General features: G+C 43.3%; 1 protein-coding gene across 1 annotated transcript in view; it reads left to right on the forward strand.

The window, feature by feature from the left end:
• Positions 1 to 23664, forward strand: part of LOC116516224 (connector enhancer of kinase suppressor of ras 2-like) — a 371953-nt gene that overhangs the window by 272636 nt on the left and 75653 nt on the right. Inside the window, exons 12-13 of the mRNA XM_032228651.1 lie at positions 9296 to 9382; positions 12040 to 12293. Of these exons, the coding sequence (XP_032084542.1) occupies positions 9296 to 9382; positions 12040 to 12293 (341 nt within the window). The remainder of the gene's footprint in view (positions 1 to 9295; positions 9383 to 12039; positions 12294 to 23664) is intronic.

Consider the following 23664-nt stretch of genomic DNA (forward strand, 5'->3'; position numbering starts at 1 on the left):
AGGCAGCTCTATACAGTCGGATATTGTCAGCATCTAGCAATAGCAATAGCAGTTAGATTTATATACCGCATTACAGCCCTCTCTAAGTGGTTGACAGAGTCCCCAACCATCTGGGTCCTTATTTTACTGATCTCGGAGGGATGGAAGGCTCAGTCAACCTTGAGCCAGTCACGATTGAACTGCTGGCAGTGGGCAGAGTGAACGATAGCAATAGCCCAGAGGTGGGTTCCTACCGGTTCGGACTGGTTTAGCCGAACCAGTAGTGGTTTGCCGGCCTGGATCACCAGAATCAGCAGTGACCCAGGCCTGCCATGCCCTCAAACCGGTTCCCGAGTCAGCGTGGCATGGTTTATTTCCCATTTTTTTAATGTTCTGCTCATGTGCAGACCTATTTATGGGCAACTGTGCATGCACGCATTAGCAAAGCCTGGGCATGCGCACAAAATTGCCCACGCACTGAACTGGAAGTAATGATGGCAGCAACCCACACCCGCAATAGCCCTTAGACTTATATACCGCTTCACAGTGCTTTACAACCTTCTCTAAGTGATTTACAGAGTCAGCATATTGTCCCCAACCATCTGGGTCCTCATTTTACCGACCTCAAAAAGATGGAAGGCTGAGTCAATCTTGAGCCTGGTGAGATTCAAACTGCCTAATTGCAGGCAGCCAGCAGGCAGCAGAAGTAGCCTGCAGAACTGCCCTCTAACCACTGTGCCACCCCTGCTCTTTGTGATATAGCAGTAGCAATAGCACTTAAGACTTATATTCTGCTTCATAATGATTTACAGCCCTCTTTAAGCAGTTTACCAAGTCGGCATCTTGCCCCCAACAAACTGGGTCCTCATTTTACCCACCTCAGAGGGAGGGAAGACTGAGTCAACCTTGAGCCTGGTGAGATTTGATTTGCCAAATTGCAGGCAGTCGGCAGTTAGCAGAAGTATCCTGCAGTACTGCATTCTAACCACTGCGCCTCAGATATAGATAACAATCGTTGATAGTTCCATGCGGATGTCTGTGGAGATTCTCTGTCATCCGGGTCATCGTTGTCCCAAAGATGCTTTTTTCAAAAAAAACAACAACTGGACTTTCTTGCATTTTTTCCTAAAAACGTTTCACTTCCCAGCTAAGAAACTTCTTCAGATCTGAACTGGAGAACTGAAGAAGCTTCTTAGATGAGAAGTGAAACGTTTTCAAGGAAAACAAGAAAGTCTGTTGCTCTTTGAAAAGTTGCACATGGATGCTAAAAAGCAAAAAGGAAAGGACCAAATCTCCACAAGGAAGAAAACATCAGTCTGATCGTGTTCCAAATTTTACAGTCTAATCTACAACTCGGCAGTTTTTCTGGCCACCCCAAATCCAACCATTAACACGTTATTACTTAGCTTTTGAAGATCAGCCGAGGTCAGAAACCTTGCCCTGAGCTTTTGCAGGAAGAACAGGATCCAGATGTAACATGGAGATTAAAAAAAAGTAATAAGGATGTGGAAGTATATCTCCATGCCTTTGGGGAAAACATCTGCATCTTCTCCTTTGGCAGATGTTAAAGAAAGCTTGTAAGTAGGTCAAGCCCAAGGTGCTTCCAAAAATATATAGTTGGATGCAAAGGAAATTTGCAATAGCTTTACAATGCAGCTAATGTCCCCATTGGTAAATGCAGCAAAAGAAACTTCTGGGACATTATTTTCCAAGAGTACAATTCCACACAGGCACAGAAGTAGCAAAGCCAGATCTGAAGTTTTCACGCGAAAATCAGCATAAGTAAAATCCCCCTTGTCCCCTGGACCTCCTCAGGGTTCATTGCCCACCAATCAACTGCATTCATTTTGTTTTGCGAACAATCAGAGGCCCTTGGAGTTTTCTCAGCATTGGGACCATTCCAAGCTACATTGCATTCCTCAATTCCCTCCCGAGCCTCCCTTGTGTTCCAATACTTTCCCTCCCTGTTTCTGTTGTCTGGTTGCGAACAGGGGTGTGTAGCGAGTGGGCATGACACTAATTCTGCTTGGGACAGAGAGTGACAGAAATCAAAGTGGGACAACAAAACTTCGGTTCATATTGGATATTATTTGACAGTTATTGAGCATAGTTCTTGAGTTCTTTTTAAAAGTAAAGCTTGGCCTGAAATGCCTCTGTAATTTGGCCCCCATTTCTCCAGCTCTACACCTTTTCGTTTGAGAGTTTTGCTCGATGTCAAACTGTACTGCCAAATTCAGGGAAATGTTTTTGTTTGGGTGATTAGCTTAATAATACAAATATGGATTGGTTCACACTCCAACTGCAAACAAAATGACTTTATCAACACCTCCCTCACCCTCCTGACTGTACGGGAAAACGGCTGAAACTCACCAATTAAATGTCCTAGATTATGGTGAAACGCCTAACTTGTGATTTTAAAAATAGAGACCTTTGGTTAATTTCCTAATCTAACACTCTCTAGATTTTGTGTCACCTCAAGTACCGCACCTGTGAAGGGTTCATGTCAGCTGTAGGTAGGTTGTAAGGGTTCTCTTAATTTTTGCTGTCATCTGCAGGCATCTCATTGCCTTGGCAGGTAATTTCTTCCCATGATCAAAGAGAAACAAGGACAGATCTCAGTAACACCTCCTTCTACCTACAAACAATTAATGCCCAAACAAGCAAGAGATGGCATTGCCTCTGTACAACAACAATCAGATAATGATATGTCAATGACATTAAAAAAAACAATGCCCAACAGTGTGGCCCATCCAATTATATACAAGTTTGATAAGATGGGAATTATACGATCCACAACTGATCAAATCTTACACCTCCAAAACAATAGCAGTGAAGGTGCTACCTAGCCACGTAATGAAGCATCTGTCAATCAAACATTCCAAGTTCAGAGAACGCTACACCCTAAGAATCTAATGATGAATCTGAACACATATATATGAGAGTCAACCTGGAAATAAGGAGAAATTTTCTGACAGTGAGAACAATCAACCCATGGAAGAAAAGTTGCGTCCAGAAATTGTGGGAGCTTCATCACTGGAGGCTTTCAAGAAGAGACTGGACTGCCATCTGTCAGAAATGGTGTAGGGTCTCCTGCATGGGTGGGGGACTGGACTAGATGACCTACAAGGTCCTTTCCAACTCTGTTAATCTGTTAATTCACTGTGTGTCATTTTTTGCTTATTTAAATGGGGTGGGGATTCAAAAACAACCCCCGTTAAAACTTCTGAACTTGATCCAATTGTTGAGAACATCTACCACCATCGGTCAGAGCTTTCTCAGAAAAAAGGATGGGATAAGTGAATTTTTCCCCCAAGACTTCTTTCAAAATGGTATATTTTGAGTCGATCCAAAACAATGGTGTCCAACTTTATGGACTTCAACACCCAGAATTCCCCGGCCAGCATGGCTGTCTGAGGAATTCTTGGAGTTGCAGCCCACAAGTCTTAAAGTTGTCAAGGTTGGACACCTCTGTTCTAAAGGACCATCATCCATCCATTTCTTGGCTCTATCTTATGAATGGAAACAGAAATGCAGTCTAGGATTTCTTGCACTGCATTTGCCAGTTATTTTTAGCACACAAAACTTACTTACTTTAAAAAAAAATCCTGAAATATCTGCAGGGGAGGAAATATGGGTAAAGAGAATCCTGACCATGGACAGATAGTCCTCAACTTACAACCGGTGGCTTAGCAACAATTTGAAGTTATAACAGGCCTCAGAGCTACTTACATCCCAGTTTTGAACAATTCCAACAGCCAACCTTCCTTTACAGTTCCATAATCACATAATTTTGGGATACCCACCCACAATCTCAGCTGTTTACTCTTTGAGAATAGGATAGGACAGGACAGGACAAGAGAAGAGAAGAGAGAGAAGAGAAGAGAAGGGAAGGGAAGGGAAGAGAAGAGAAAAAAGAAGAGAAGAGAGAGAAGAGAAGAGTTGGAAGGGACCTTGAAGATTTTCTAGGTCGGCAACCTTAAACACTCGAAGAGCCATTTGGACCCGTTTCCCACAGAAAAGAAAACACCGGGAGCCACAAAATCCTTCCCATGCCTGACTATTTCCTGAGTGGCCACAGAACTAGCATAGGTAGTTGAATTAAATGTTCTGTTTTCTTCTGAAACATTTCTTTTCTTGGATTTATCCATGATTGGTCTACCATGGGTCGAAAAGCTCAATAAATCGTGTGCTGGTGGGTATCACACATTGGCAGTTGTGATGCCTATTTTGAGCAACAGGGAACCACAGCAGAGGGATGAAACGTCCACATGGGGCTCCAGAGTCGTGGGTTGCTGACTCCTGTTGTGGTCCAACTCCCTGCTCAGGCAGAAAACCTTATACCATTTCAGACAAATGGTTGTCCAATCTCTTCTTTATAAAGTCCAGTGTTGGGGCATTCACAACTTCTAGAGGCAAGTTGTTCCACTGATTAATTGTTCTCAATGTCAGGAAATTTCTCCTTAGTTCTAAGTTGTGTCTCTCCTTGATTAGTTTCCACCCATTACTTCTTGTCCTTCCCTCAGGTGCTTTGAAGAATAGCTTTACTCCTTCTTTGGGGCAACCCTTGAGATATCGGAAGACTGCTAGAGCTTTTTTGCATTAAACTAGACTTTGCGTGTTAGAAGGTCACAAAAGGGCATCACATGACTCCGGGATGCTGCAACCAATAAATAAATATATTTATCATAAATATTAGTCAGATTCCAAGCAAATGAATTTTGATCAAGTGACCATGGGGATGCTGTAAGAGTCATTAAGAGTGAAAACTATCATTAGTCACTTTTTCAGGGCTGTTGTTAACTTTGAGTGGTCACTCAAGGAACTGTTGTAAGTCAAGGATTTCTTGTTCTTGTTAGTTGCGAAGTTGTGTCCGAAGCATTGCGATCCCATGGACAACATTCCTCCAGGCCTTCCTGTCCTCTACCATCCCCCTGAGTCCATTTAAGCTTCAGTGACTCCATCCAGCCACCTCATTCCCTGTCGTCCCCTTCTTCTTTTGCCCTCCATCGTTCCCAGCATGGGGCTCTTCTCCAGTGAGTCCTTCCTTCTCATTAGGTGGCCAAAGTATTTGAGTTTCATCTTCAGAATCTGGACTCATAAAGAGCAGCCATGGTTGATCTCCTCTAGGACTGGCCGGTTTGATCTCCTTGCAGTCCAAGGGACTCACAGGAGTTTACCTGTATGTTATTTCTGCGTTTCTAAAACTGAGAACCAGCCTTGTTGCACATTTAGCAATATAAAGCTTCAGGAATCCAGATGTCATTTTGCTAAATTCCACCCCTTCCACTCTTTGTGAATATGTCACTGATTATTGCAAAGTTCATTTTAATAAAGCAGGCAGATAAATAAATTATAATTGCTCTCATCACACAGCAGAACACTGCAATCAGAATCGGGGAGGGGGGGGTCAAAACACCCTGAGCTTTCCAGAATGCTTAATGACAGTCTGAATTAAGAATGTCTTATTTAATAGGCAAAAGAATCTGTGAATATGTCACAAATCAATAAACTGCCACTATTTAGCTATCTCCATGGCTGCAGCCTGAAATCTGTAGAGGGTGGCATTATTCCCCCTGCCTCCCTACCAGGAATGGTATTCTATTTTCTTCACCACTGGTTCCGTAGCGGAAGCGCGCGAAAATATAATATTCTGCCTCTTTAATATTTCCTAAAATATTTCATTCTTCTAAGAGGGGTGGGAGCTAACTTTCTTCACTAGCCCTCTGAAGAAGGCAAGAGTGCTGAAGCACACACAATATCGTGACAGCACAAATGTGAACCATTTGTATACACACAGCATCCTCATTAAGGTTTTATGTCACCTCCTTCGTTTTACCCCCCCAAGACACTATCTACATCAGTGGTGGGTTTCAAAAATTGTTTGAACCTACCCTGTGGGTGTGGCCTCCTTTGTGGGAGTGGCTTGCCACCCATGTGACTGGATGGGAGTGGCTTGCCGCCCATGTGACCGGATATGAAGATGCCGACGACACTTGTCAGAACCACCTTAAATTACCTCACACACAGCACTGGCATGCATAAGAATATGATGTAAACTTGTTTTTTAAAAGGCATCTTTGGTTTGCGTTAAAACAACTTCAACACACGCAATGTTCTGATTGCACCACAAATGCAGTAGTCATCCTTACCTTTCACAGAGGCATTGAGTTTTATAAATATGAGCACGATAGTGTAGAATAATCATATCCAAGGACCAGTGGTGGGTTTCAAAAACTTTTGGAACCTCTTCTGTAGGTGTGGCCTGCTTTCCGGGTCCACTGGTGGAACCTCTTCTAACCGGTTCGGTAGATTTGACGAACCGGTTCTACCGAATAGGTGCGAACTGGTAGGAACCCACCTCTGATCTACATCCTCAAGATTCATCCACAGGCGTGATTCATCTCTACAGGTAACTTTCAAGCTCATCCGCCCAATAGTGAAATGTAAAAAAAAATGCCACTGGTTCTCTGGACCTGGCTTGGTGAGGCGTGGCTTGGTGGGGGTCATGTGACTGGGTGGGCATGGCCAACTTTTTAAAATTTTGAAAACATTTTTTACTACCTATTCGCCCGAACTGGTAGTAAAAAATGCTTTAGGAAGTGGGGAAAAAAGGCTCAGCTGTGCCATGCGATTATGGGAACCTTTTTTCCCCAAAGATTTTTTATTTTTTTTATTCTCTTACATAACATTTTAAGTATACATTCACATAATTGGTATTCTTCTTTACATTTATCATCCTTATACATTTATTATTTCATTTAATAAGTTATAATGTACAATTTGGGTGGCTTTATTTACCATCCCTTCCTTCTTTTGTAACATCTCGTTGTTTTCCCTTTCTTTTCTCTCTCCCTCCCTTCTCTACTTCCTTCCTTCCTCTTCTCCTTCTCCTCCCTTCTTCCCTTTCTCCTACTCCTGCTCTTCCTCTTCCCCTTCCTACCCTCTCTCCTTCTCTTTCTCCCCCTTCCATCATCCTCTCCTTATCTCTTTCTTCTTTCCCCCGTCTTCCTTTCTTTCTCTCCCCCTCTCTCCCTTTCTTTTTCTATTATTGTTGGTGTATATTTCAAAAAAAAATCCCACTTTTTAAAGCATTTTTTTTTACTATTGGTTCAGGCAAATAGGCAGGAAAAAAAATGCTTTAAAAGGTTTTTTAAAAAGCTTCCAATGATCGCACAGCTCACAGCTGAGTCGCACAATCCTCGCAAGCTTTTCTTCCCTACCGGTTTGGGCAAAACGATGTGGACTGTTCGCATTTTACCCCGGCCTCCACCCCTTTCTTGCTATCCATCTGAGCATTTGAAGGATGGAACGATCAGATTTTAAGCAGCAGTGGAAGCCCCATTCACACCCCCTCTTTCTTAAGGAGATGGTAACAAACTTTTGAAAGAGTGCAGGAAAAATGTCAGGTGCCATTTTTCCATCCTTCTTGAAGGCAGCAAAATTTCAATGCTTTGCAAAATTGCTTTCAAAAGAGATGAGCAGGTCAGTGAAATGTCTAATGTGATGGATGTGAGGTTATAATATCATCTTTTATATTAGTTGTCATCAGGGGGTATGCATTTGTCTTCCTCCTTTCACCGCATAACCATCTTTCCTGACAGCTTTCTGATTTCTTAAGCTTCTACAGTATTCCAGTATTCCTCAACCTTAGAACTTTAAGCCGTGTGGACTTCAACTCCCAGAATTCCTCAGCCAGCAAGCTGGGAATTAAAATCCACATAGTTTAAAATTGCCAGTTGAGAAGCGCTGTTCTATTCAATTTCAGGAACAGGAGGATATTTTTTTTTGAAAAAATATGGAAAAGGAAAGTTTAGACTATATTTTCTTGACCTTCAGGTTTCTGGCAAGGTGATAGTGCGTCCAAGATCACCAGCTTCAAACACAACTGAAAATAGGGCCATGTTTCTAGTTTGGTCAAGATAAGCCAACAATGTTGATTAGCCACTGAAGTTTAAAGGGCAAAGCATGGATATACATGGATATATAGCAAAGAAGTTGGGCTCCCAACAAAATTCAAGTTTATTATGATCAGCGACCAACGCTTTATGCAAATCTACAACTATAAAATACCAAAAGGATGGAGTAAAATAGGTTCACACAATGCATAAAAGGGATCATAAAAGTGCAACCCCAAGATACTAACAGAAGAAAGGGCTGTCAGTGAAAATGTTCTCAGGGTTTGAACACTTTAAGAAAGAAGCTGAATTTCCCTTGGGCTTTGCACTTGAGCTTCCTGTTCCTGTGCAAGAACATCTATTCTCTTGGCTGTTGTAGGGGTCATAGGCAGCTCTGTAGGTTGTCTGAGCTCCCTTGGTTTGGTTGAAGTTTGGGCTGCTGATGCAGTGTCCTTAGGAGATTGTGCAATGTAGTGAGCTTATGTTCTGAAAGGGTGCTGGGCAATTCCTATTATGACTGAGGTCTTATCCTACCTTTGTTCAAACAGGGAATTTCAAAATATCCTTCCTTGAGTGGATTTCTGCCTGTGGTATTTGCTTTGCCTATGAATGGAGCTATCTATCCCATTATCTCTTAAGTGCTGACATCTGCTTAAGGAAGGTGGGGGCTGTTTTCCTAGGGCATGTTTCTCGATTTCTCCTTTAGGGAAATGCAATGTTCTGCCTTTTTAATATTTCTCAAAATATTTCATTTCTCTAAGAGAGGGGTGGGTGCCAACTTTCTAAACTTTGGAATGGTGACTAGTAGATCCCTAAGATGTCTTCTTCTCAAGCAGCTGAGCAACTCCTCCATTTTTTCCCCTTTTGTCTTTCTGCTCTACAATGACAATGTCCCTACAGGATGGATGGTCATAAACTTCGGCGTTGAGTTGAAATGTCAAGAGTATCCAGAATCAAGGACAATGGCTCTTTTTTCCAGCCTCACCATTAGGTCTAATGCAGTGGTTCCCAAACTTGGCAACTTTAAGACTTGTGGACTTCAACTCCCAGCTCTGCTGGCTGGAGAATTCTGGGAGTTGAAGTCCACAAGTCTTAAAGTTGCCAAGTTTTGGAACCACTGGTCTAATGGACACTCGGGTTGAATTGCTGTCTCATCTTGTCCTCATGACCAAGCCAGAATCGCATGTACCAAGACTGCCTTCTGTCCTGGGCAGGAAAGATCCCAATGGAGGAACATCTGCTGTTTCCTCTTGTACACTTTGTCCATTACAGCACATTCTGAAAACTGCAAAGATTTATTAATTGCGCCTGGCAGCTGTTGCTCCTCTTAATTTAACTTGTCTCCCATCTTTTTAATGTCCGTAATCCTCCTTTTAATGGATCTCGATGTGTTAATTGGTTCCTCTTTGTACTTTTCACAGGTGATCTGAGGCCAGTTTCTATGCCAACAGAATACAGCTGGATAGGAGATTCAAAGGAGCCAAACATGTACAAGAGAGGTAGTCGTGGTGAGTGTCTTTCTCGCCCAATAACAGTCCAATAAAAGACATGAAAAGGACTCTTATTTCCTTCAAACTCATCCCATCCTTTCTGGTGAACCATACGACCCGTTCATCATGTCATTTTTCTTGAGCATTTATGACAATGGGGTTTGTATCATTACAAGCCATCTTTTAGATGCCAGGATGCCATCTCAAGACTCTAGTCCAGTGTTTCTCAATCTTGGAGACTTGAAGTCCTGTGGACTTCAAGTCTCCAAGGTTGAGAAACACTGCTCTAGTCTTGATCCAACTCACTCACCATTTCCCCGATAAAGACAAATATTTGCAGCTCAGGGTTGAAATGAGAGGCCCTTGATGCTCTCTGAGCTTGGTTTTTTTTAACAGTTCAAAAGAGTTAGAAGGGACCTTGTAGGTCATCTAGTCCAATCCCCCACCCAAGCAGGAGACACTGCACCATTTCTGACAGATGGCAGTCCAGTCTCTTCTTGAAAGCCTCCAGTGATGAAGCTCCCACAACATCTGAAGGCAACTTCTGTTCCATAGATGGATTTTTCTCACTGTCAGAAAATTTCTCCTTATTTCTAGGTTGAATCTCTCCTTGTTCAGTCTCCATCCATTATTCCTTGTCTGGCCTTCAGGTACTTTGGAAAATAGCTTGGCACCAGTGGTGGGATTCAATTTTTTTTACTACTGGTTCTGTGGGGGTGGCTTGGTGGTCATAGCGTGGCTTGGTGGGCGTTGCAGGGGAAGAATACTGCAAAATCTCCATTCCCTCCCCACTGCAGGGGAAGGATACTGTAAAATCTCCATTCCCTCCCCACTCCAGGGGAAGGATACTACAAAATCTCCATTTCCTCCCCACTCCAGGGGAAGGATACTGCAAAAACCCCATTCCCTCCCCACTCCAGGGGAAGGATACTGCAAAATCCCCATTCCCTCCCCACTGCAGGGGAAGGATACTGCAACATCCACATTCCCTCCCCACTGCAGGGGAAGGATACTGCAAAATCCCCATTCCCACCACACTCTAGGAAAAGGATACGGCAAAATCCGCATTCCCTCCCCACCCTACCAACCTGCTTTCCAGCTCTGTTCTTCTGTGCAGGGCAACAAAAAAAGACACAGCTGGAGGCTGGGGCTCAGGAGGCAGTGAATAGATTGTGGGTGGGGCGGCCAGAGGTGGTATTTGCCAATTCCTCAAACTACTCAAAATGTCTGCTACCGGTTCGTTAGAACTGATCAGAATCTGATGAGACTCTCTGTTTGACCCCCCCCCTCCCTGTGGCAGCCCCTCAAATTTGGAAGACTGCTATCATGTCTCCCGAGTCCTTCTCTTCATTAGACTAGCCCTGCCCATGTTTTCTTGCAGATGTTTCATTGCCCAAATTAGGTAACATCTGATGATGCTACCTAGTTTGAATAATGAAACATTTGCAAACAACCAAGCTCAGAGAGCACCAAGGAGCCCTCGGGCTATTTTTCGGCAAGAGGCATAAAGGGATGGCTGTATATTTCTGATTTGCATGTAATTGGTCTTATTGACCTGCCAGCAAATTTCTGCAAATGAAAATCAAATTTCTTTTTCTTCACATTTATTTTCATACATATGTACCTTTTTGCATGTCTCCTTCCTCAATATGCACATTTTTGTAAGCAATTTCCTAAAGTATGTGGAAAAGTAGATCCCACCGATGTGTTTAGACATGGACAGAATCTGATGAACATGTGAATTCTAAAAGAAGCCTCCTTCCAGGGGAGACTGAAAAATGGGGATTTGATGAATTCACTTAAATTGAGGGTCATAATAAAATATTTCTCTGACATTCCTACACTGATTAAGAAATGAGCCAAGGTAACTAATGAAAACTGTCCAATATTCTGTTCTCTCCTGCATGTTGTTGCTTCTGTATATACCACTTCTAATCTAACGTCCTTGAACTTCTTCAGATGTGTTGTGTCCATCCTCTTAAATTCATGGTAATCTTTAGTTGGGGTGAAGTTCAATAATGGTTCATTGATGATATTATGAAGTTTTGAAGACTTTCGGTAATAAGCAATCCATCTACCTAGGCTGCTGTCATTTCTCCAAGAGAAGTTCTGAAGTCACATTTTGTAATCATTGTGCTCTACAAAAGTTGGAGTTTTTTAAAATTGGGTTGCTCAAAACATACATTTCTAGATATGACACTCCCTTGAGCAAACTCTAGTCATTTGTCCACTGTCTGATACCCATTTTACTAAGGTTTCTTCATCATATTTAAGCCCCCTCTTAATCTCTTACCATTCCTAAATTCTTCCCAGAAAATTGGCATTAGCTCTGCCTGCTTTTGAAATACAGTATAGCTTTCAATGTGTCCTCCAAAGCATGGGTTGAGCTCCAATCCAACTTAAATTGGGTTCCTATGCCAAAAACCATGGTTAACTTGAACTGTGGTGTTCTGGAGACAATCCATCTAGCATCATGACTCATGAAGTCATGCTTGCTTCTACCCATTTTCAGATTCTCATCTCTTCTTAGACACTGCACTAGAAAAGAGGACTTACAAATCCAGGGAGAACGAGGCCAGTTAGCACGTTTTTCTCTGAATCAGCATAAGGACAAAGATGGTTCTCCTCTTTAGGTCTCACTTTCCCCTTTTTCTCCTTCCTCACTCTGACAAAAGATTCCGAGAACTCGCTCCTACGATACCTGAGTGATGACAAGATCTTAGTGATCCAGGAAGAACCGTTGACCCAGAAAGATAACAAGCGTGATACAGGCCGGCGGTCCAGGAAGAAGGGCAAAAACAGTGGCAGTCCTAATTATCCTGTGAGCTCCTCCATGATGACCTCGTCTACTAATGTACGGCTTGAACCGGGACAGCAGGATGTCCTAAATTTCTCCTTAGCTGAAAGCAACACCGTTCCCCTCTATCACGTAAGCTCTTTGATGCTTTTCTTAATGTTGACATCAAGTTTGAGAGACGGCATTGGTGGGTTTTTTTTTAGCAATTTGGTACTGTCTTCTTCTATAATTTTTTTTCAACTGTAGCCTTGCGATATCTCAGTGGTCTCAGGTTCTATTCTACCTATTTTTGTTTTGTTTCAAGACTACCTGGGTACCGATAACTTCTGTGACAAAACTGAGATGAGGAAGGTAGAAAACATTTGTTATTATCGTTAGGATTACTACAGGGGTGGGTTTCTGCCGGTTCTAAGTGGTTCAGTAGAAGAGCTTCCAGAAATATACCGTATTGGTTAAAAGAGGTTCATCACAGAGCGCCTGCCCTGCCCCCCCTCGCTCGCTTGCCCCACCCGTTCCATCGCCGCTCGCAGCCGGCCTCCTAGGACCTCCCTGAACTTGCCTAGGAGGCATGGCTGCCAGCAAAGCATGGGGGCCTTCCAGGGCGTCCCCACCCCCTACTGGTTCCCGGCCTCCTTTCCCGGCGAAGTTTTCCAAGGTGTGGTTTTCCTCCCATCCCTTGTGCCCAGCTCCTGCTGAGCTCCAGTAAGGAGGAGAAGAGCCTTTGGGGAGTGAAGAGGAGGAGGAGGAGGCGTTCGCGTGAGGCCATGCCAGCTGGGCAACCGGCAACTGGCGGAGGCAGGAAGGTTCTCAGGAGTGCCGAGAACCTTCCTGCCTCTGCTGGACTTCATGCTTTTCTCCATGCACCCCTCGCAACTGCAATAGATGTCCAGAAGCGGCTTTTGTGGCTAATGGGGTTTGGGCTTCCAGCCTGACAGCCCCCACTGCTTCTGGATGTCTATTGCAGTCGCAAGGCACACACGAAGTCCAGCGGAGGCAGGAAGGTTCTCGGCGCTCCCCGGTCGCTTTCATGGCTTCCCAGAACGCCAAGAATCTTCCTGCCTCCACTCTTCTCCGCGCTTCCCGGCTAGCGAGGGAGGGAGGATCAGGCTGCCTCGGCGTGGCTCTGGCTACCTCCATCTTTCCGCGCCCAGCAGCTGCGGTGACGTCAGCGGAGGCAGAAAAGTTCTCGGTGCTCCCAGAGAAGAGTATGAAGCTTCTATGCTTAATTTTATGTTAGGCTTATTAGCATTATATAAACTTGTTTGAGATGGGTGGCCATAGAAATTGAAAAATAAATAAATAAACATTAGGTTTATATTCCTTTCTCTGATTGGACTCTTTTGGAGCTTCATGTTAAAAATGTCTGCCTTGTTCACAAATGTAACTCTAGGCTCCAGCCAGGTCTGATTTAAAGCAGGGGTGTCTAACTTTGGAAACTTTAAGATGTATGGACTTCAACTCCTGGGAATGCTGGCTAGGAAATTCTAGGAGTTGAAGTCCACCAGTTTTAAAATGCCAAGGTTGGTCACCCCTGGTTTAAAGTGAAAAAAAAAAGGGGGGGGGTCAGAGCACAGCAGTGCTTTCAAAGACACTTCCCTGTATTATCTGTGCACAATTTGAAGAAAATCTCTTTCCCAAGAGAGATTTATAGCCTCCTGAGAAGCTGCTTGAAGTGCACACAGGAGAGGGTAAGCATTTCTCTTGAGAAAGAGCTTTTCCTCACAATGTGGTGGGACAATAATAAATGGAACAGGATTTCCAGCAGCTGCCTTTTGGGTTTTTTCCACCGCGTTTTGATGGGCAGCTGTCTTTTCAACCTCCTCCTCTTGTTGTGAAAGGGAAGAAGTTGCCTTGTTTTTAATTTTGGACTGAGACTAAAACTGTGTGGATCCTGATTGGAATATAGGTAGAGACCATTTGTTTAATGACTGTTTGCTTGCACTGAAAAAAAGGGGGGGTGTCATTTTCCACACTTATAACCGTTGCAGAATCCTTGTGGTTACCTGATAAAATTCAGACACTTGGCAAGTTGCATGTATTTATGATGGCCATGTTGTCCTGGGGTCATGTGATCACATTCTGCAAACAAAGTCAATGGGGAAGCCAGATTCACTTAGCAACTTTAGCTAGAAAGGTTGTAAAACGGGGCTAAACCAGGAGTCCTCAAACTATGGCCCACGGGCCAGATTCGGCCTGCCGAAGCCATTAATCTGGACCGCGTGGGACCATGAGGCTGCCCTGCCACATTGCCCCCCCTACCAGCCGCCAGCCGCCCCCCGCCCTCTGGAGGTTGAGGAGGCCAAAAACGGGATGCATGGGCCCGTTTTTGGATGGCAGAGTGGCACTGGAGGCCAAAAATGAGACACACAGAAGCCCCTGCGACTTCTAAGCCTGCCAGTCAGGCCACCTTACCTGCTACCTGGTCACCTGCCTGCTCCTTGCATCTATCGCATAGGAGAGCTGCTGATTCTGCCTGCTAGTAAGTGACCCGTTTTTTTTTCCTTTATGCTTTTAATGTTTTTTTTTTAAATTATTTATTGCGTCTAGAATATTTTTAATGGTTTTATTTGCATGTATTGTGGATAGAATATTTTTCATGGTTTTATTTGCAAGTACTTTGGGAGATTTGTGTGTTTCTGTAGTGAATTCACTACGGAAATAAACACAAAATCTTGCAAAGCTGCCTTGCACCAACCTGGCCTGCCCATAGAAAAGCAGCCACTTTGAGACACATAAAATTTATTTTAAAAAATTGCTTTTCTATGGGCAGGCCAGGTTGGTGCAAGGCAACTTTGCCAGATTTTGTGTGTTTCTGTGTGATACCTGGTTGTTTAGGTAATTGTGGTTCCTGGTTCTGTGAACTTCCTAGCACTGTCTTTTATAATTTCCCACAATGCCTTGATGGTTTTTATTCCAGTGGCTTTATCTTTCCTGTCCTTAGGGTTAGGGAAAAAAACTGGTTTCATCTGCAAATTATTTTTCCCCCAATTTTATTTGTTTTTGTGTGTGTGTGTGTGTTTTCCTGGCACTGTCATAGTTTGTGTGTGTGGCAGGGGTGGGTTTCAACCGGTTCGCGGCGATCCCTGCGAACCGGTTGGTCGCCAAACCCGGAAGTAAGTAACTTCCGGGAACGGCGAAGGGCGCGCCCGCCCGCCCGCGGTCCTTACCCGGTTTTGACGAGTTCTGCGCTTCCACGCATGCGCAGGACACATACAGCGCCTGCGCGATCGTCCAGGAGCAGCTGGAGCGTCGCGCAGACGCTAGTACGCATGCGTGCACCGCGCGCGTGCACGAGGATGCCGCCGGCCCCGTTCCAACCGAACCGGTTGGAACGGGGCGAGAAACCCACCCCTGGTGTGTGGGTTTGTAATGTCCTGCAGTTATCTACACATTAATAATGATCAAGTACTAATAATATTTCCTTATACATTTTAGTGACCTTTCCTTACATAATTGGTGTTTTCTTTCATACTTTTAGATTTCTAATTTCTGTTTCTGTTAGTTAGCAATTGATAAAACAAATCTCACTTGAAAAAGTATTTGAAGCCTTCTTGATTTTAATTGTCAATTTATTCATTCCTGCACATTCTAATATTTATTCATTTTCATATCTATATTTTTCCACTGTTGTGCAAACACAATTCCAGCAGCTGTTAACATGTATAAAATTAAATATGTATTGTATTTCCTTTGAAATGTCCAACCAAATATTACTGGTTTTAAATCCATATCTTGCTTTACCATTGCTTCTAACCATGACACCACTAACTCTTGAATAGCTACTTGGTCTGTCCTAAGTACTGAGCCTAATTCATATATTCCTGTTTTTTGAACTGAGGAATAAATTTCAGGAAAAAAAATCTGTATTGCTCTGTGGATCTACCTATGACATTCATTCTTGATCTAACTTCTTAGATGAAAAACTATATCTTCCCTGTTTGTTGGGGGAGATCCTTCCTGAAAAGACTGTACATTGTTGGGTGAAAACAGAGGTCCCTTCTATTACCTGTAGTGTAGTCCTCAGCTTACAACCACAATCGTGTCCAATATTGTTTTATTTCTTCTGCAGTTAGTATTATTTAACAGGATGAAGAGGCAACAGAGTATGACCGCTAGAATAGTCATCTTTCCTATGTAAGTAGCTGTTTTATTGCTTTGTGTGCTTGTTTCACACTTAATATAGTAGTGCAAGCAGTTAAAGTATTCCTTTCTGTATCTCTTTGTGCAGGCCATTCATTCGAGTCAGTGATATTGAAGACTGGCAAGGACCGTCATCTTCCTTCTGTAAGTAGCTCTTTTATTGTTTTGTGTACTTATTTTAATCTTATTTAAGTAGTAAGTACACAAAGTAATAAATTTCCTTTTTTAAATCTTTTTGTAGATCATCCAATGGGGCAAAGAATTCAGTGACATCGTCTTGGCCACTCCCATCCGATCTGCCAAGCCATTCCCATCCGGTCACATGACTGCCAAGCCACTCCCACATGGCCACATGGCCAGCAAGCCACTCCCACAAAGCAGGCCACACCTACAGAAGAGTTTCCAAAAAAAATTGAAACCCACCACTGGTTTACTAATACCACTCCTGCTATTGTTTGGCATACAGTTGAGTCCCTATAACAAATTGGGTTCCTTTAATCACTGCCTTCCAAATTCTGTGTACCTCTTGTCTTTTAATACTAAGTGTGTATCCTACGACTTTGTGCCGACCTGAGATTTGTTTGTGTGTGTTTTACATCAATTTCATGGATGTATATGTTTCCACTGATTTATAGATCTAAACTCTTTGCAGGAGATAGAAGTTTGTTTCAGTTTACGTGGCTGTATACTATTTCTTGAAAGGAAGATTACAATATTGTCTATATAAAAATGGCTCTGTGTGTGTGTGTGTGTGTGTGTGTGTGTTTTCCAGCATAACTCTGGAATGCCTGGAGCAATTTCAACCAGACTTGGTACACAGATGATTTACTCTCTGGAAACAAATACTGTGGGGGGTAAGACACCCCCTAATAGCCCTTGGGGAGCGGGGTATTCTGTTAAGATACAGCCTGCTGTCCCTTAAAATGGCTTTTACTGTACTGCCTTAAAATGACTTCTACTGTACAGCTCTATGGCATTGCCATAGTAACGGCTTCACAATACTCCACAAGGGGGCACCCTCTGGTAAGGGGGAAAATCCAACATTCAAAATTGTGGCGATGTGTTAGTCTGTCCATTTCTGCACAGTCTGTTTTTTTTTTTTTTAATGTTATCTTCTTCTTCGTTCTTCCAGTATTGTGCATATACAATTCTTGCTGCTGTCAAGACATGTAATATAAAATGTACCTATGATGTTGAACCTATGGCATGCATGCCCAAAATGGCACACGAAGACATGTGTCAGTGTTCCAAATACCATGTAGAATCAAATCAGAATCGAAGGCAAAACTATGCTTAAAGTTCCAATTTAATAAAGCAGGCATGTTGGCACATAGCTGTGGGAATCCCAACTCTGGAAGTTACATCAGAATCCCACCCAGTTAAAAGTTCATGATCTTGCCCCCATACCCACAGTCCATCACATGGTCCAATCTTCTTCTTCCACGCTGGCGTCCATGCCCAGCTTCTTCCAGTCAGGTGTACTGGTGCGGAGAACAAAGGATGACCTTGACTTCTAGCAAAGAATGAAAAGCAATACATTCCAAAATCCTACTCCTTCTAATCCCCCCTCCCATTGACTATACTTAAAGAAACAGCATAATGAAATAAGAGAAAGTGTGGCGGGCCAAAATTCTAAAAGGAATATAAATGCAGGCCTGACAACATGTTTGCTGGCACGTGCGGTATCGCCTGTTCCCCTTCCGGGTTTCTGGGGCACATATGCGCATGACAATCGGCTGTTTTTTGCACATACAGCAGTGCCAAAAACTGCCGAAGAGCTGGCCTTTCGGTTTTCATTGTGTGCATGCATGCCAGCTAGCTGATCGTCGTGCAAGCATTCATGCCAGTAACCGGAAGACGATCTGGCTGGTGTGCATGAGTGCGCCAGAAACTAGAAGGTCATTTCCTGGTGCGCGCATGCCCACTTGGCAGCTTCTCTTCCAGGGCGTGTTCCCGCCAAGCGCGTACGCACACTCCCTTTTTGCCACTTGGTGTCAAAAAGGTTCGCTATCGCTGAAATATACATTCCCTTGATCACGTTTTTTCTGATATTACGCCTAGCAAAAATGATTATTTTTCCAAGATTTCAAACCATTGTTAAACAAACGATTATAAGTCAAGAACTACCTGTAAATCGGCAATGATATAGTTTAAGCAAAATCCTGACTGCGAATTTGTTGTTTTCCTAGATGGCAGTTACTAAGGGAAATGACAGCCTAAAATGTCTCTCTATTTCAGCAGAATTTATTTCCCTCCCCCCCACTGTTTTTCTCCCCTTTTTGTTCACAGGGGGACCTGTTTGGAAATTACTGTTTTCATTACAGCTTCAGCAAGAAATATACTCCAGGTAACCAAACCTGGATGATAACATAATGGGTAAATGCACTAAGGAAATAAAATGCAGCTGTGGGTTTTTATGAGTGGCCATTGAGTGCATTTGGAAAAATCAGAGCATTTTGCTGATACGGGAAGAAAGTCTAAAATAGCAATTTAGCTTGGCACGTTGCATATAATCTCTAAAATCCATTTTTACTGTGAATTCCGTAGAGCTACAACATTGTAGTTTGATACGCCCTACAACCAATAACCATAACCAAGTTAGATCGATGTGGATGCAGCTCTGGAGAACATTTTCTGGTTATAATGTGCGCCAATGGAACAAGCAGGTGGATTTCCCCAGGTTCATGAGTGAAAATTTCCCACGCCCATCTTCTGCCATTTTTCATTTCTGTCTATTCTGATTTGAGCCCGTTGGGTTTCTTTAAACCCAACTTCCTATCTGCTTGATGAAAAAGCGTGTCAATTTCTGTTCCGGAGCTTCCCAAGATGAAGAGCCGAGGTGGCACAGTGGTTAGGGTGCAGTACTGCAGGCCACTTCAGCTGACTGTTATCTGCAGTTCAGCGGTTCTAATCTCACCGGCTCAAGGTTGACTCAGCCTTCCATCCTTCCGAGGTGGGTGAAATGAGGACCCAGATTGTTGGGGGTGATATGCTGACTCTGTAAACCGCTTAGAGAGGGCTGAAAGCCCTATGAAGCGGTATATAAGTCTAACTGCTACTGCTAACTGCTAAGATATCCCATTCAGACATACAGACAGACTTTTCATGAGTCGTTTTCTCTTTGATGTAGAAAATATTTTTAAAGCCCAAACATCATGGAGTGCCACAAGGTTATTTCAAGAGCGGTGTGCTTATGGCACAGGCCTCAGCAGGAAGGTTCAATCGATGAAATTGAACACACCGACATGAAATCCAATAGAGTGGCCATTAACTTGATTCCTAACCAAGCCAACTGACGTATGGCTCAATATGATATGGCCACCACATCTCCGGCTTGTTCAACAAACATTTCCTTAAACACATCATAGTACATGACGAGCATTGGTAGGTTGAGATTCATTTAAAAAGATGCATGGAACATATTATTCCTTTCTAAGGCTGAGTTTATACCCTAAGCTGCGATACTCAAGATGCATGTTGTGTGAACTCATAATCGTAGCTTGTAATACCCTAGCAAGACCACACTTGGAATACTGTATCGAGTTTTAGTCACCTCATTATTTAAAAAAAAGACCTTTTAAAAAAGTTTTATTGTTTTAATTTAATTTAACAGTCTGAGTCCTCATTTCACCCACCTCGGAAGGATGGAAGGCTGAGTCAACCTTGAGCCGGTGAGATTAGAACCGCTGAACTGCAGATAACAGTCAGCTGATGTGGCCTGCAGTACTGCACCCTAACCACTGCGCCACCTCGGCTCTAATAAAACAAAAAAAAATGCATCCCTCACATTCTATACAATTGTATTGAAAACCCCTGATATTGCATCAATATTACACTGTACAGTCAGGGATGGGTTCCTGATTCTTTCAATCCTGGTTCGCTCGGGGACGCACTTCGACACATGCATGCATAGTAGTGAAAAATTGCTCCTGTGCATGCACAGAAGCAAAAAAACAAGATGGTGGCACCTATGGAGCCGCTGATAAAACTGGTTTCAGGGGTGTGGGCGACCGAGTTACTACCTACTAGGCTGAACCAGTCTGAACCAGTAGCGACCCACCTCTGTATACAGTACAATTCAATACAGTTACTGCCCTGGGATAGAAGCTGTTTTTCAGCCTATTCATTCTTGTTTTATGGTCCTGTACTGTCTGCCAGATGGTAATAGTTCAAAAAAGAAGGGTGCACAGGATGAGATGGATCTTTGAGGATGTTTTGAACTTTCTTAAGGCAGCAGGAGGTATAAAGCTCTTCCAAAGAGGGGAGAGGGCAACCAATGATGCTCTGGGCAACTATGTTGACCCTCTGGAGCACTGCCCTATCTGCCACTGGGCAATTGGCAAACCAGACACAGGTGAATTTGAATGTTAATCCTTCAAATCTTCTGTATCTATGGATTTGAATCCATCTATTTTTAGCTTTTTTACATGTCCACCCAACATGATTAAAAAAAAGCCCTTCATATTGTTCACATTTCCAACATGAGGACCCAGATTTTGGGGGCAATACGTTATCTCTGTAAGCCGCTCAGAGAGGGCTGTAAAAGCACTATGAAGTGGTATATAAGTCTAAGTGCTATTGCTATTGTCCTTCCTTCCTTCCTTCCTTCCTTTCCAGTGGTTAGAATGCAGTACTGCAGGCTAACTCTACCCACTGACAGCAGTTTGATCGTGACCAGCTCAAGATTGACTCAGCCTTCCATCCTTCCGAAGTGGGTAAAATGAGGACCCAAATTGTTGGGGGCGAAAGGCTGACTCTGTAAACTGCTTAGAGAGGGCTGTACAAGCACTGCAAAGTGGTATAGAAGTCTAAGTGCCATTGCTATATGTTTGAAATACATCCCAGATCACTTTTATGGTGTCATATGCGGCCTTTTGGTTTCCAATCTGAGCGGAACAGGGTTTGATCTGTAAATTACAGAAGGCTTCTGCTTACGTGGGCAGGTAATTGCACGGACGTAAAAGCAATCTCAGCTTTTTGAAGTCTGTCCTGGGAGATTAGAAGATCAAGGCCGATCCCGTCTGACTGCATCCCTCTTTCTATCATCTGTATCTCGAGGCATTAATTTTCAAAGGGGAAGTAGTTCAGACACACTCGCTTACTGATTAACGAAAATGCAGAGTAAGGGAAGCAGATCTGACAAAGGGATTTCATCAGGGATGGATGAAAGTAAGGCCCTAGTTGACCAGAGCTTCAGACCCACACATCGTAGAAAGAGTATTGCAAAATGAAGAGCTGCCCTATCTTGCCTGCAGAAATCGCAATGACCAGTGAAGGGCAGTAAAGACAAAAAAAGGAAAAATAATTCTTTGCTGCCACCTACTGCTCAAACTGATGCTTGCAGCCTGGTTGGTTGGTTGGTTTTTTTAAAAATAATTTTTTTTTTTATTATAATATAAGCAATCCATCATCCATTAAACTGTGTCGTCTGAGTACAAATATTTTGTGCAGTAACAATTCAAATTTACATTCATATTCATTATTTATCTATTCCAGTTTAATACCAATATCTTCACTATCTAATACTATAACAATCCTCTTCTTGATTTATTTAGCTCTATTAATTATATTAACTCTGTTGATGCATTTTTACGCAGCTAATTTTATTCCTAATTCTTATATTTATTCTCTTAACCATCGACAAAATGATTCGCATATAGAATAATAATCACTTTGTTCTTTCTCTTTAATTGCCAGTATTAATCTATTCATTTCTGCACATTTCTGATATTTCTCTAATCCCATTCTCCTCTGTAGGAATCTTTTCACTTTTCCAATATTGTGCAAATACAATTCTAGCTGCTGTTATAACATGGATAATCAAATATACATTTTCTTTACTGTAAGTTTCTGGTAAGATCCCCAACAGGAATATTTCAGGATTTAAATGCTATGGTTGATTGGTTTTAAACATTTCTATAGCCATCCATCTTCCAGACAACTCTGAGTGGCTCCCAATCAAAGATTGAAAAACATACAACATAATTTTAAAAACTATAAAACCCAACCGGTTAAAACATAAAACATTAAAAACCACAAAAACCTGGGCCAAACAAGAGTAACAGATCATCATCTAATCTCTCAGTGTTTTGATGGAGGTTGGGGGAGGTGGTGCCAGTCTTGAAAGCCGTTGTTGTTGTTGAATCACTAAGTCATGTCCCAGTCTTTGTGACCCCATGGACCACAACACGGCAGCGCCCCCCCCCCCCTGTCCAAGGTGGCGCAGTGGTTAAATGCAGCACTGCAGGCTACTTCAGCTGACTGCAGTTCAGCAGTTCGGCTGTTCAAATCTCACCGGCTCAGGGTTGACTCAGCCTTCCATCCTTCTGAGGTGGGTAAAATGAGGACCCGGATTGTTGTTGGGGGCAATATGCTGACTCTGTTAACCGCTTAGAGAGGGCTGAAAGCCCTATGAAGCATTATATAAGTCTAACTGCTATTGCTATTGCTATTGCTATTCACCATCTCCCAGAGTTTACCCCAATTTTAAGGCTATTGCGCCAATGAAACTATCTAACCATTTCATCCTGTGCTGCCCCCTTCTCCTTTTGCCTTCCATCTTTCCCAACATCAGGATCTTCTCCAGTGAGCCCTCTCTCCTCATTAGATGGCCAAAGAATTTGAGCTTCCTTTAAGGTCTTAAGGAAGACTAAAAAAGAGTGGAGTTCTTCAGAATAACAGAATTGGAAGGGACCTTGGAGGTCTTCTAACCCCTGCTCATGAAGAAAACCCTATACCATTTCAGACAAATGGTTGTCTAATCTCTTCTTTAAAACCTCCGATGATGGTGCGCTCACAAGTTCTGGACAGAAGCCGTTCCACTGATCAATTGTTCTCATTGTCAGGAAATTTCTCTTTAGTTCTAGGTTGCTTCTCTCCTTGATGAGCTTCCACCCATTGCTGCTTGCTTTGGAGAATAGCTTGACTCCCTCTTCTTTGTGGCAACCCCTGAGATATTGGAACGCTGCTATCATGTCACCCCTAGTCAGGGGTGGGTTTCAACCGGTTCGCGGCGGTCCCTGCGATCCGGTTGGTCGCCGAACCCGGAAGTAAGTAACTTCCGGGAACGGCGAAAGCCCCCCCCCCGCGCCCACTCCTTACCTGGTTTTGCCGAATTCTGCGCTTCCACGCATGCGCAGGACACATACAGCGCCTGCGCGATCCTCCAGGAGCAGCTGGAGCATCACACAGATACTAGTACGCACACGCGCACCGCGTGCGTGCGCGAGGACGCCGCCAGCCTCGTTCCAACCGAACCGGTTGGAACGGGGCGAGAAACCCACCCCTGCCCCTAGTCCTTCTTTTCATTAAACTAGACATACCCAGGCCTTCTGAAATTCATTCCGTTCAATTTGACCTCCTA

This window comes from Thamnophis elegans, chromosome 12 (assembly GCF_009769535.1).
Source record: "Thamnophis elegans isolate rThaEle1 chromosome 12, rThaEle1.pri, whole genome shotgun sequence".
Lineage (NCBI taxonomy): Eukaryota > Metazoa > Chordata > Lepidosauria > Squamata > Colubridae > Thamnophis > Thamnophis elegans.